Genomic DNA, 14,326 nt, shown 5'->3' with positions numbered 1-14,326 from the left:
TTTGCATGCTAAAGAGAGCAGTTACAGTTTCAGTTCTGTTTTCTGAATAAAGAATAAACAATACGTCCTTGACACTCAGAAGAGCAGTGTAGCAATATCTTACTCAAACCATACCAACAGCTACAATGTGTTGTATCATAGTGACATGAGTGCTATTAAACAGTATAGTCATTGCCTCCCTGTCAGTGTAGAAGAGCTGACTTCCTCGTTTTGGTTGTTTCTATTTAGGAACTTGTTGAGCAAGTAATGCCATCTCTTACCCTTCCGTATTATTTTGCCTTTCTTCAGCTCAGACATGCAGTGTGGACACATGGGATAAGAAATTACGTTATTTTGTAGTTTGTTTTTAGAAAATTGACAAGGAAGGCAACTCAACTTTTTTTTCTGGAGACGTTCTTTTGTTATGACACTGCCTGAGACGTCTGAAACCTGCCTGCGGACCCTCAGGCAGCTTCGGGTGTCTCTTGTCGACAAGCTTGAGTGGCACATTGATTCTCTTGTAGATCTACTGTCTGCACAAAATGTCTTCACCAGAGATGATCAGGAGGAGATACACTACGAAAAGGGGCCTCGTGGAAAAGTTCGCAAGGTATTGGATATACTGGATTGCAAGGGAGAAGAGGCAGCTAGAATCTTCATTTCTGCCAGTAGTCACCTTAAAGAACCTGTCCTCAAGGCTGTCGATCAGGCTCCAAAACAGACAACAGGTAAGTGATATAAAAAAACTATCTCTTACAAGCATTTCATCTTTTGTCATTTTGTATTTTATTCCCTCCTGTTCAAAAATCAGGAGTGTGTTTTATCCAAATCTACTGACCACCACTGCTGTACCTGAGAACACAAGTTCTATTTAATGCTTGTTGTTCTGCTGTATGTTTAATGTGTTTCAGAATACCAAAAGCTGATAGCAAAGCACAAAGCCGTCCTGAAACGCAGGAGCGAGAGCATGCTCTACTATAACACAAGGCATGGAGAGAAGATCCCCTTTTCTGAACACTATGTCAATCTGCTGATTGTGAAGGGCCACCATAGTTTAGAGATCAAAAGGCATGAACTTCTGACCTTTGGACAGCAGCGTATTTCTCTTCAGCAAAAAGCTACAGAGCAAAGACTGATAAAACCAGCTCAGCTGTTTTCTAATGAAGCAGGTGTTCAAGAAACAAGGAGGATCTTGGTAACTGGAGTGGCAGGTATAGGCAAAACCGTGCTCGTTCAGAAGATCCTTCATGACTTCAGCAACAACAAGGAGCACCAGTCTTTTGACTTCATTATCCACCTAACCTTTAGGGACTTGAACCTCATTAACAAGCCAGTCAGCCTTCGAGAGCTGATTCTGCGTAAGAACGGACACCTTGCTAAACATCTAGACACCATCACAGAGAACGACAGCAAACTCTTGATCATTCTGGATGGCTTTGATGAATTCAAGCACTACAAGGGGTGCGATGTGGATGTCTTTTTGACCGAGCTTGATGAGGAGGGTGAGGTGGTGGAGGTTTTATCCAGCTTAATGCTGGGCGAACTCCTCCCTGGTGCTTCCGTGCTGGTGACCAGCAGGCCCATGGCTGTTAGTCACATCCCTGTGGGAGCCATCGATGTCTTTGTCGTAATCACTGGGTTCTCCACTGCAGAGATACAGGACTTCTTCCAGCGCTTCTTCCAAGATGACACCCTGGCCACTGAGATGTTTGACACTGTGGCGGCAAACGAACTAATGCTCACTCTATGCTACATCCCAGCCTTCTGCCACATTGTATGTAGCATTCTGAAAGAGAACAACTGTCTGTCCACATCTAGCCCCAGGACAATGGCAGACATTTATGTGCAGTACCTGCTGGCACTGGTCAAATCACACACCAAGAATCGAGTTGAATCGGTGAATGACTGCGACAGCATGGAGCAGCAAGGGTGTCTGCAAAAGGTCCTGTTAAAGCTAGGCAGATTAGCATTTCAGAAACTAATGAATCAAGAGACTTTGTTTTATAGTAGTGATGACGAAATAGTAAGCTGCGCCCTAGTAAGCGCCTTTCTGGACAAGACATCCGTTCAGGAACCAGGCTGCACAGAAGATGTTTACTCCTTTGCACATCTCACAATCCAGGAGTTTTTTGCAGCATTTTACTCTGCCATGGCGGATGTACCCTTATCTGACACGTTAGGTTCCAACACTGAATACAGTATTAAAAGCTTGCCAGGGAACCTGGATCTGTTTACCACATTCCTCTCTGGTCTCCTCTCAGAGAGGAACCAAGCTTTGCTCTCTAGAAATGTTGGCTTTAGACCACAGGAGGACAAAGTGCAGTTCTTCCGAGCACGACTTCTAGCAGATATTCAAGCCTTGTGCGAGAACGGAGCTTACATACTTACACACTTGCACTGTGTTCTAGAGCAACAGGACGTTCTACTACTGCAGGAGCTCCAGCTGCAACTTCTGCGCATTAACCTCAGTGACGTTACTCTCTCAACCATGGACTACAATGCTGTGAAACACTTTCTCAACGAAATCCAGATCACTGTCTCAGAGCTAGATCTGACTGGGACAAACATAAATGCTGAAACCCTAAGAGAACTACAGCCCTACTTGCTAAGATGTGAGAAGCTATGGTGAGTTCACTACTCGTATGACTCAGCCCTTGAATCCTTAGTATTAGGCTTAGTATTGATCTAATAAATGATATCTTTCCAGACAGGAATTAAGCTTAGTCCTGGACTACCTTGTCCAGGGGAATCTTCATTAATGTTCAAGGGGTTAAAGGAATAATTCCTGTAATACAGCTGGTCAGCTAAGATGTGTTTGGTTCTTAAAAGCTCCTACACATTGAAGTGTGTGGTGCCAAAATCAATACACCCAAATAGACTGACTTACAGTGGGGAAAAAAGTATTTAGTCAGTCACCAATTGTGCAAGTTCTCCCACTTAAAAAAATTAGAGAGGCCTGTAATTGACATCATAGGTAGACCTCAACTATGAGAGACAAAATGAGGGAAAAAATTCAGAAAATCACATTGTCTGATTTTTAAAGAATTTATTTACAAATAATGGTGGAAAATAAGTATTTGGACACCTACAAACAAGCAAGATTTCTGGCTGTCACAGACCTGTAACTTCTTCTTTAAGAGGCTTCTCTGTCCTCCACTCATTACCTGTATTAATGGCACCTGTTTGAACTTGTTAACAGTAAAAAAGACACCTGCCCACAACCTCAAACAGTCACACTCCAAACTCCACTATGGTGAAGACCAAAGAGCTGTCGTAGGACACCAGAAACAAAATTGTAGACCTGCACCAGGCTGGGAAGACTGAATCTGCAATAGGCAAGCAGCTTGGTGTGAAGAAATCTACTGTGGGAGCAATAATCAGAAAATGGGAGACCTACAAGACCACTGCTAACCTCCCTCGATCAGGAGCTCCACGCAAGATCTCAGCCCGTGGGGTCAAAATTATCACAAGAACGGTGAGCAAAAATCCCAGAACCACACGGGGGGACCTAGTGAATGACCTGCAGAAAGCTGGGACCAACGTTACAAGGGCTACCGTCAGTAACACACTACGCCGCCAGGGACTCAGATCTTGCAGTGCCAGACGTGTTCCCCTGCTTAAGCCAGTACATATCCGGTCGCGTCTGAAGTTTGCTAGAGAGCATTTGGATGTTCTGGAAGAGTATTGGGAGAATGTCTTATGGTCAGATGAAACCAAAGTAGAACTGTTTGGTACAAACAACTCATTGTGTTTGGAGGAGAGTGAATGCTGAGTTGCATCCAAAGAACACCATACCAACTGTGAAGCATGGGGGTGGCAACATCATGCTTTGGGGCTGTTTCTCTGCCAAGGGACTAGGAGTAGAAAACCTTTGGAGGGAGTTGAAAGTCTGTGTTGCCCGCAAACAGCCCCAAAACATCACTGCTCTAGAGGAGATCTGCATGGAGGAATGAGCCAACATGCCAGCAACGCTGTGTGCCAACCTTGTGAAGACTTACAGAAAACATTTGACCTCTGTCATTGCCAACAAAGAATATATAACAAAGTATTGAGATGAACTTTTGTTATTGACCAAATACTTATTTTCCACCATTATTTGCAAATAAATTCAAAAAAAATCAGACAATGTGATTTTTCTGATTTTTTTTTCTCATTTTGTTTCTCATAGTTGAGGTCTACCTATGATTTCAATTACAGGCCTCTCTCATCTTTTTAAGTGGGAGAACTTGCACAATTGGTGACTGACTAAATACTTTTTTTCCCCACTGTATGTGGTCCCTTGATGCTGTATGGCATACAATTCTTTTTTTAAGATGGCCACTTCTAATGTTTTCTGCTGTGCAACAAAGGGTGATTTTAGAAATAGTTGGGCAAGGAAGACTATGTCTCATGCTGTATTAGTAATAGGAAGCTGTTGTGTGGAATCATGTTACATACAGACCTAGTTCAACAAAACCGTAAAAGTAAAACAGCACCTAAACAAGAACAATCAGGGAAAACAAGCAAGGTGGAAAAAGTACTGAGAATCTTCAGTGAACGTACCCAGGTAGTAAATGAGTCTTGGCTTTGTTCTGGTACACAATTAAACTATTATCCACTGCACATACTAATGTGGAATGGCAGTGATGAATCTGGGTGCCCAAAACCACAGCCACAGTTGGCTAAAGTTGGGCCAGTTTGGGCCAGAATAGAAATACTAGACACATGGTAGACACTGGTAACATTTCAAATGCCCGTGCAAACTTTAAATGTGTCTACAGCTACAGCTGGGCCAGGTTTGGACAACAGTATAAGAATAGAATAAACACAATTAAAAATATGAAGATAAAGATATACTTGAGTGAAAGTAAAAATATTGATATGTAAACATACTGAAGTATCTAAAAGTAAAATGTACATGAATTTACATATTCATTTGTTTTCTTTATTTGATGGAGTGTGATGCAACAGGTCGATGACAATATGAGAAAAATGACAATGTGAAAAGTATTGGAAAAGTAACTGAATAAAAGTACATGTGGTAAAGTACATACCTGTAAAAATAATACACTACTTTAAAACAGTAATACAGTACAATTACTCAAGTATTTTCCACACCCTTAAACAAGTATTTGTGATTACTTGTATGATAACTTCTGAGCTCAACTGCAGACACTAAACAAGCCTTGCTCACTGACCACATTTAAGATTTTGCCCATTTCTCTACCGTTTACCTTTTCTTCTCTACAGGCTGGGAGAAAACAATCTGGACATGGATGCTGTTAAGGTAGTGGCTGAGGTAGTAGAAGCATCGGACACTTTAAAGGAGCTAGGGTGAGTGATTCACTTCCTGGCCATTTATATAATTACTTAAATACTTACCATCTACTGTATCCTTATGTTGGAATAATTCGCTATATGCTTACCTTACACATACACAGCTTGGGATGGACTGGTATTGGTGATGAAGAGCTTTCCTTGCTCACAAATGCTATCAAGAGCAAGCAGACACTGAGAGAGCTATGGTGAGGGTCACACTTTGGTCGGATCATCCATTATATTAGCTTTAGTTTCAGAAGCTGACATTTAGAAGCTGTATTTATAAAGTGTATTTTTAGACTACATTTGCAGTAACACCTGATAATGAAAACACTCTTCAAAGTTACCTCCACCCATAGCAACATATTAGCCTCCTAATTCAGACAAATCACCTCATGTTATTCAATATGTCACATGATTTTTTTTAAAAACACTAAAAGAAGTCTGAAGACTATATCAATTCAAATGTAAATAATTGAATACTTATTAAGTTATAAAATGTAGGTTCAGCTTCTATTTAAGGGCCCACATTAAACCTTGCTTTAGGTCATTAATTGCTGTATAACAGTATGGAAGCTAGGTGCAGTATCAGCACATACGGTACTGTACATACAATAAGCCTGTAACCATTTTCGCTCAGGATGGAGGGGAACAGAATCAGCTTTGCAGGCCTGTCATCATTATGTCCCTTAACTCCCGCTCCTCTGAAGAGAGTCGTGTAAGTGATGAACATGGTCTGTCAATTCAGTGATATTAATAAGGCTATATGATTCAGATTTAAGATATATGTCTGTCTGTCTCTGTCTGTCTGTCTGTCCATCCATTAATCCAGTGCCATTTGGAACAATGTAAATGATGATGAAGAAGAACGGCTCAACCGGCTCAGTTCTGGCCAGTGCTTCAGCGTGTCCTTCACAGACGACAGTATGTGGGAAGACTGGGCCAAATGGGTTCTTCAGAGATGCGAAGTCAGCAGTAGTGAGAAGTTGGTGACGTTTCTGCACAAAGTGTGTGACATCTCGATCCACAGTCTGGAAAGCACCTGGGCCAAGGCCTTCTACAGCAGCTTGACGCAGATGATAAAAACTCGAATCGAGCAGTGCTTGGAGGAGGATGTGCAGCGGAAACTTAAGAAGTTTGAGGCAATTCTGACCTCATAGTGGTTCTTTAACTGCAGGAGGTTTGGTGTATTTTCCAGTTGTTGTTTTTTTATAGCAATGCAGTGTTCGTGATTTATAAATGACTCAGTGGTGCTGATTTTGTTATGTTTTTGGTCATACGCTATTGCATGTTTATTGTATATATTATTTATTTATAGCTGACATTATGAAAATTCATATTATTATATTTTAGTGTATTTATTTTGTAGTCGTGTTATTCTGTGTGCAAACATTTTAGCTATAGAAGATTCACTTATCTGCTAAAGGTAAGATCCGTTTGGTTTTTGATCTGTTCTATAACAACACCAAGGGATGTGGTAGTAGTTACGCACCACATAAAACCCAGTGTCAGAGTATGCTGCTTCTCATGGCTTATAAATAAACATCTGACCTGTATCACTTTATTCAGTGTATTTTCCTGACTTTCTGTGAAAATAAAAGTCACATTTCAAAGCAAAACTTTCAGACTGGCTTTACTGTGCATTCAGGACAGTCCTTCCTCATTCACATCAGGGACTTTTCTGAATTTTCCTAATTTTCTTTTTTACTCCAGTATTGTACTGCCTTCCCTTTTATAGTTTCTCTGCATGTTCTCCACCCTCTCCAGACCAAGTGTCAGATTATTATTATTATTATTATTATTATATGTGTTAGGCAAATTTGACTTAAAGTATTATATTTTATGTATTTTAAAGTTGCCCTAAACATTTCTCTAGATGTTCTACTGTGCCCCACGATGCCTGTGTTTAAAAACAGTTCTACAAACCTTTATTCTACTGGCAAAATAGACATAAAGAGAGAACATTTCTGCCATATATAAAATCATAGTTATATTATATACTATTACATAATTATAAAAACATCAATTTGCTGCAATATATTGCTATACATTTAATGAAAAAGTAAAGCACTGATCTTATTTGTCTTATTACTGCTTACTTCTTAGTTCTAACTACAAAAAAAACTTTATTAAACTATTAAAAACTATATTTTTGGATTATAGATTAGTGATAGCGGTATTAGAGGCTTCTGGAATAGAAGTCAGTCACTTTTTCATTTTTGTTATATTTGTGCTGATCATGATGCGGTTTAGCCAGAAAAATATCCTAGTCCTCAACGTAGCATATTTAACACTATTTTATTACTGTTTATTATTATTTATTATTGTTATATATATATATATATATATATATATATATATATATATATATATATATATATATATAATACACTTTTTTTTTTCTTTCTACATTTCTACATTGTGTCAGTTTTCTGGTAGCTAAATGAATTAGAAATGCTCACAAATTAATAGAGATGTGTAACGTTGCATGTATGTAAACAAACACGTAGCCAGTCACCTATTCTTTCCCTGTTTGCCCACAAAACGTTAAAGTAAACGTCGGCTAGCTGCTTGTGAAGAACAGCTGCAGATCTGTCGAGAAAAAAAAAGTGTTTAAGTGAAAAAGGAGGGTAAAACAGGGAACCTCTGTGCTACGTCATCTGTGTGCGCCCGGACTCCTGCACGCTTAGCTAACTTGCTGAAGTTTGGGGTTTGTTTTTATTGAAGTGGAGAAGAAAACAGAGGTCGTTTGAGCACTCGAGCACTCAGCAGCAGACAGGATAACCCCAGCCCAACAGAAAATCGGGTTTAGGGCCAGTTTGAGTGTTTGTACTCAGCGCTTAGACTGAAACGTCTCCGGTGAGCAGAGGCTCTCTGTCGTGTTGATGATGATGATGATGATGAAGATGATGATGATGATGATGGTGGTGGTGGTTTGAGTTTCGCGCTTCTCCTCCACAGACAGGTAAGAAAAAGCAGTGTTTCCTAGCCGTGGTCCTGCAGCAGCCCCTGCACTGCACTCTGTACTGTGTTAGTGCTCTCACACACCCCGTTCAGGAGGGCGCGTTGCAGAGAAAACACCAGAAGACTATCGTGGGGTTTCCTGGACAGGGAAGTCCGTCCTGGACTGCACGGATATTCCAGTGGGGAAGGCTTAGCTATAATCCGCGTCCGGAAGTCGACCGTGTGTCCAGACACGCTTTGTATTGTATCCATGTGTTTAGTGAGTAACTAACTACCATAGAAAACCATGTCCAGTCCAACGGGACGCCGCCGTAAACGAGCCTACAGTCATGTCCAGTATGTCCTGAGCCAGGTGTCGAGGTCTAAAGTAGAGCTTGGTTAAGATTCATAAATGTCAGATCACACTGCGTCCAGAAATATTTATATCCTGCAATAAATCTGCCTGGTTGAATGGTTCCCCATTTAGGACTATCTCTCGCTGATGGTTGTTTAAAGAGCACCCTTGTGTAATCTCTATAGAAAAACACTGACTACCTAAGTTCACGGTGCCCAATGCTGAGCATGGATTAGAGTGGTGGAGCTCCATCCAGTACCTTTGGGAGGAATGGGAATGGGAATGGAAGAACTGAGAATCCAACATTAGTACCTGACCTCAGTAATACTCCCGCAACCAAGTCCTGCAGCAAACGAGGAGAAACTCCCTGCTAAAACTCTTAATTTCAGAACAAACACTAGAGGAGAAACATTTGGATGTATAATGTGGACCCATATGGCAACTTTTAGGGTTTATGGGGTTAAATTATTGTTCAAAGTATGAGCTTCAATTATTTATTACTTATTAGTCAAGCAGGACTAACTAAATTTATTACAGAAACAAGCATAGTCCGTGACCTGAGGAAATCCACAACACGCTCAGAAAAGCATACTGTGACGTAGAGCTGGGCGATATGGAAAAAATGTATATCATGATATAAAAAATAAAAAAAAAAAAGGCAACTGCTATCCAAATACACTCCCATACTGAGTACTGTGATTTTTTTTTGATTTTTTTTTACCCAAAATATGCTGCACTCCATTCAGTTAAAGAAGACTGATTACACTCTTTGTAATGAAGCGTTCAGTTAATCAGTGCTCTTTAAGCACTGATGATATCCATGATACACTCATTAAAGCATATTGTGTACCAGGATAACAAAATTGATCACAATACGATAAGATATTGTCATATTGCCCAGCTCTACCATGATGTAATTTATTACAGTAACAAGTATTATCACATTGCCAAACTCTAAATAAAGGCCTTTAAAGCAGTTTTAGCAGTAAAGTAAGCAGTAAAGCAGTCTCTGTCCAGTAACGTTGAGATGTGTATCAGTGCTGCTTGTGATTCAGAACTAATCAGCCAACATACTTACCTGACCTCACTGCAGGTGCGCATTCTCTTGTGACTGAATGCAATCAACCCTTTTGAATGGTGTGTAGTGATCACCACCAGATCTGGGGAAATAGCTCTTGTTTAGGCTTACAGTGTGTCTGTTCCCTATTACAGATATGACTGCCAGGGAAAATATGTCGTCTAGAGGTAATCTGCAAGCCAAGGAGCTCAGTGAGAAGAAGCAAGACAGTGAGAAAAAGAAGAGATCTCGGGTGAAACAGTTGCTGGCAGATGTGAAGAAACAAGTGGAATTCTGGTTTGATGATGTGAACCTTCACAAGGACAAATTTTTGAAGAATGTCATTACTCAGTCAAGAGATGGCTGTAAGTTGAGATTACTTCAGGCTGGCATCAGCTGCTTTCTTTTTTATTTTTTATATAATGCAGTATTAATGAAAACGTGTATCTATGCAGTGTCTTTCTCTGTATCCGTAGCATTGACAAGATCACATGCTCAAATCTTTGATTGGTAAAAAATGGATTAACTGCACCTTTTGTTCTTGTTTTGTAGATGTTGATATATCTCTTCTAACATCCTTCAACCGAATGAAAAAGTTGACCACAGATGTTAAACTAATAGCTAGAGCCCTCAAAAATTCATCAGTGGTGGAGGTAAGATTTACTGTGTGTGTTGAGGTAACAGTAAGAGTAAGGGTAATGCTTCTGCCATCACTTGATAATTTTTTTTGCTTTTTTATTTGTCAGGTTAATCTCGAAGGAACTCAAATAAGGCGAAAGAAACGACTGGGGGAGACGCCCAAAGATGTAGACAGCCGAACAGTATATGTGGTAAACATTGCTTGAAATTATCTTGGTTTATTTGTTGGCCTTTAAATGTTCTGCTGGAATGGTTTAAAATTGTTTTTTTTTTCCTTGTTTGTCTGTTTAGGAACTCCTACCAAAAGATGTGACCCATGTTTGGATAGAACGAGTGTTTAACAAGTGTGGGAATGTGGTGTACATCAGTATACCCAGGTACAAGTTGTCAGAGGTTCCGAAGGGTTTTGCCTTTGTGGAGTTTGAGACCGAAGCCCAAGCACAAAAAGCCATCGAGGTATCTGATTCCACTTGCAATGATGAATTATTGGGTTACACTTGTATTTCTTGGTTGCTTTTTTTTGTGCATTCCATTCATTTACACATGTGTACCATGTCACAGATGTTGAATAACCCCCCAGAGGATGCTCCTAGGAAGGCAGGCATTTTCCCAGCATCATTTGCAGGAAAGTCTATCCCTTTAAATACAGTCCAGGATGGCACACAAGGTACCCTTCCATACAAAACACAAACTGCCTGCCTTTATTATTTCTACACTTTTCCCTACTCTACATACTTGCCTCCTACTCACTGAATGTTCTGAATGTTTAATTCATTTCTCCTCCTTTAGATGAAGATGAGGATGGAAAGAAAAAGAAGAAGAAGAAAAAGAAATCGCGCAGTGAATTGAAAGACGAGCCCATTGAGGAAATGGTGACTGAGAAGGGAAAAGACAAAGAGCACGTTGCTGAAGCCGAGGTGGCCAGTAAGAAAAGGAAACCTTCTTCAGAGGGCACTGAGAAAGAGAGTACCAAGGAGGCCAAGAGAGCAGAGAAGAAAAGACGACGATCACACGGCTCAGAAATGTCTGGGTTAGAAGGGCAAGTAGAGATGCCAGCCAAAATAAGGAAAATGGATGAAGAGAAAAGTGACAAGAAGGGTAAGAACTCTTACAGGTGACAGAAGTGATGATGATGATGGTATCATGTATGCTTACTTATTACCAGTAAGGGGGTGGAAAAAGGGAATCACAGTCATGCATGCACATCTCCTTTACTCTGCAACTGCATGGCTTGGCAATAGGTTCTAGTGCTACTATAGTAAACGTTTTGGTTAACCAAAACCAAAACTGTTCTCATTCATTTAAGGGTTTTTGTAACTGATGATGATGATAATAATTATAAATTTGTCTGGGGAAAAGGAGTTGGTCAAATCTATTGGCATCACTGACATTGCAGTGATGTTTTGCAGTGACCGCTTTTCTGCTTATATTACATAAAGTTGGCACTAATAAGTCTTTATCTGTGTTTCAGAGAGATTGTCTGAGAGCAGTAAAGAAAAACAGGAGGAAGATGAAAAAAAGGCAGAGAAGGATGATGCCTTACTGAAGGCCAAGAGGAAGAGAAAGAAAAAGCATAAGGAGAGACTGAAGATTGAGGAAGAGGTCATTCCTCTCCGAGTGCTCTCAAAGTAAGTTATTAAGAGTGCCTAATAATTGGCTTTCACTAGAAACTGCAAGGAACAGCAGTACGGTATTGCTCAAGTGCCTAAATCACAAACATTGTATAAATGAAAACTGGAAGGTGAAGGACTGGAAACCACCTTTTCCTCTGCACAGTATGTGGTATCACTCCATGCACTGCAGTCCAGTTAAGGCAGTACTGCAAAGTGGGATGCTGTGTGAATGAAGGTACTTTGAGAAACAAAGACCATGGGGAAACAAGCACAACAAAAATATAAGAAAGCAAGTCTAATTACAAGGAGGCTGTTGGGTTAAAAAATAAAATAACGGAGAACAATGACTGGTGTGAGAGCAAGCTGTGGGTTATGAAAATGGGAGTTAGTGCTCCGTATTATTGTAGACTGAGAGGGGATGGAACTGATTTAAAGTCCATGCAGGCTAAAGGATGTGGCACATCTAGTGCTTGTGGTCTTCACCGAATTATTATTATTATTATTATTATTATTATTATTATTAGTTCTTCTGTTGGTAGATGACCTATTGTTTTATAATGTTATTTGTTCAGTATTGTTGCTTTGTTTTTTTATGTTCGTTAACGAAGGAAAGAATGGTTGGACCTGAAGCATGAGTATTTGACACTGCAGAAGCATTGCATGGGAACACTGAAGAAAAACATCTCTAATATCAATCAGAAAACAATGGAATGTGACAACCCAGTTGCTGAAAACAATGAGAAAACCTGTAAGTATCCCACTGAGGGTTAATTGCCATTTTCCACTGTAAGAACAGTAGCCTTTAGCTACCCCATTAATGTATGTCGTGATGTGCTACTAAGAGTGTACTTGCATTCGCTTTATTTTTTTAATGAAGGGGATGAAAATGAACCTAAAACAGTAACATCTGGCCCCAAGTTTGAGAGTGGAGTCATTGTCAAAATCACCCACAGCCAGCCTTTGCCTAGCAGGAAATGTGTCAAGGTACAGCATTAGAACACTGTATTCATTGGTGAGGTTGTTCTAAATCTTTTGGAGTTTAAAGATATTCTGGTGTCATGAGTTATTTGATTAGATGAAGTTCTTTTCAACTCTACAGGACACCCTGTCTGAAGTGTCTACAGTGACCTATGTGGACATTCTGGAAGGAGACGCTGAGGGTTATATCCGCTTCAGTACACCTGAGGATGCGAAAGCTGTGATTGCAGTTCGTTCTGAACTCCAGAAGAAGCACAACTGGAAACTGGAGATCTTGACTGGTTAGGATGCTAAATAAATGCTAGAAACACTAAAATCCCAGTCTCTTGGTTTTTACCCTGTTTTTGGTACAGTTGTTGCAAGTGACTAAACAAAATGATACTGTAACCAAGCAAGATTTAAAAAAAAAAAAAAGGTGCCACACCATCTGTGTGGCAGTGGAATATACTACTGTTCTTTCTGTCTGAGGTAGTAACTGAGTTGATGTTTCTTTTAAAAGGTGACCATGAGCAAAGGTACTGGCAGAAGATATTGGTGGATCGACAGGCAAAACTAAATCGGTCGAGGGACAAAAGACGAGGCACTGAGAAGGTAAGCTAAGTTTTAGACCACTGAAATATTGAATAATGGTCTAAAATCAGGATATGAATGGTTATGTTCTTGAACTCATTCAGTATTTAATTGATCACATTAACTTTGCCTCTGATGCTTCTCTTTTCACCAGCTTATTTCTAAGGCTGAGAAAATCATCATTGCTCGGGCCAAAGAAGCGAATAAGCACATCTTTTTTGATGACTAATGGTCTGAGTGACTGTTTAATAAGCGTTCAACTGATACATTTTTTTTTTTCCTGTCTGTGTGTAAACATTTTGTTCATTGCCTACTGGATTTAATGACGTTCTTCAGTTATTAGGATTAGGTTTTAATATTAGGACTAGTAAATGATGTTCACAGGTTTTTTTGTGTTCATTTATTTTCTTCAAATGTTTTAAAAACAATTTTTAGGTTCAAATGAAATTATTTCTGTAAATATGCAGTTGTGATGGTACTGTACATAACGTGTGCTGCACTGTTTTCCATATAGTTCGGCAAGCAAGAGTGAACATGTTTGGATTACTAAAAATTTCCAAATTAAATGCAAATATAGATTGGTCCTTTTTTTTTTAATAAATTATTTTTTCTAGTCCTGGCATTTGTAATTTACCATTAATGTGATTTTTATACACGCACAATACATAAGTAGGTTTCTCAGGATTGGATCTGTGTTTGAATACTGTAAATTATTATTGATAATACATGGGTTTTATGACACTGATGGTTCACTGTAATGTTTAATTTCATTGCACATTTTTACTACAACTTTTTTTAACTTCTTGTTTAGTAACTTAAGAATAGGTGCTTAACAGTTGAGGAAATTTCAGTCTTTGGGCCTGGTTGAACATCCATTGAAGTGTTGTATTTTTA

The 14,326-nt window shown here is 39.5% G+C and overlaps 2 protein-coding genes across 2 annotated transcripts; both read left to right on the top strand.

Moving 5' to 3' along the window:
* Nucleotides 1-376: 376 nt before the first annotated feature.
* LOC140562295 (protein NLRC3-like) lies at nucleotides 377-6,885 on the top strand. The gene is made up of 6 exons (XM_072687824.1): nucleotides 377-707; nucleotides 891-2,604; nucleotides 5,209-5,292; nucleotides 5,400-5,483; nucleotides 5,918-5,995; nucleotides 6,110-6,885. The coding sequence occupies exons 1-6, from the start codon at nucleotides 404-406 to the stop codon at nucleotides 6,435-6,437; spliced, it is 2,592 nt and encodes an 863-aa protein (XP_072543925.1). The 5' UTR covers nucleotides 377-403; the 3' UTR covers nucleotides 6,438-6,885.
* A 1,066-nt stretch (nucleotides 6,886-7,951) lies between these two features.
* larp7 (La ribonucleoprotein 7, transcriptional regulator) lies at nucleotides 7,952-14,157 on the top strand. Its single transcript, XM_072686848.1, has 13 exons — nucleotides 7,952-8,242; nucleotides 9,788-9,997; nucleotides 10,185-10,285; nucleotides 10,379-10,462; nucleotides 10,563-10,727; nucleotides 10,833-10,938; nucleotides 11,061-11,369; nucleotides 11,743-11,899; nucleotides 12,493-12,632; nucleotides 12,762-12,868; nucleotides 12,984-13,143; nucleotides 13,362-13,453; nucleotides 13,587-14,157. Exons 2-13 carry the CDS (start codon nucleotides 9,790-9,792, stop codon nucleotides 13,659-13,661), a joined length of 1,704 nt encoding a protein of 567 aa, XP_072542949.1. The 5' UTR covers nucleotides 7,952-8,242; nucleotides 9,788-9,789; the 3' UTR covers nucleotides 13,662-14,157.
* Nucleotides 14,158-14,326: the final 169 nt, after the last annotated feature.

This window comes from Salminus brasiliensis, chromosome 9 (assembly GCF_030463535.1).
Source record: "Salminus brasiliensis chromosome 9, fSalBra1.hap2, whole genome shotgun sequence".
NCBI lineage: Eukaryota > Metazoa > Chordata > Actinopteri > Characiformes > Bryconidae > Salminus > Salminus brasiliensis.
This window is presented reverse-complemented; position numbering and strand designations above follow the sequence as displayed.

What these genes read in the sequence shown, in the direction of transcription:
- LOC140562295 (XM_072687824.1), top strand. Translation starts at nt 404, where the DNA reads ATGACACTGCCTGAGACGTCTGAAACCTGCCTGCGGACCCTCAGGCAG. An exon ending in GACACTTTAAAGGAGCTAGG is followed by an intron (nt 5,293 to 5,399) that starts GTGAGTGATTCA and finishes ACACATACACAG; the next exon opens with CTTGGGATGGACTGGTATTG. An exon ending in GCTCCTCTGAAGAGAGTCGT is followed by an intron (nt 5,996 to 6,109) that starts GTAAGTGATGAA and finishes CCATTAATCCAG; the next exon opens with TGCCATTTGGAACAATGTAA.
- larp7 (XM_072686848.1), top strand. Translation starts at nt 9,790, where the DNA reads ATGACTGCCAGGGAAAATATGTCGTCTAGAGGTAATCTGCAAGCCAAG. An exon ending in AAAATTCATCAGTGGTGGAG is followed by an intron (nt 10,286 to 10,378) that starts GTAAGATTTACT and finishes TTTATTTGTCAG; the next exon opens with GTTAATCTCGAAGGAACTCA. An exon ending in AGTCCAGGATGGCACACAAG is followed by an intron (nt 10,939 to 11,060) that starts GTACCCTTCCAT and finishes CTCCTCCTTTAG; the next exon opens with ATGAAGATGAGGATGGAAAG.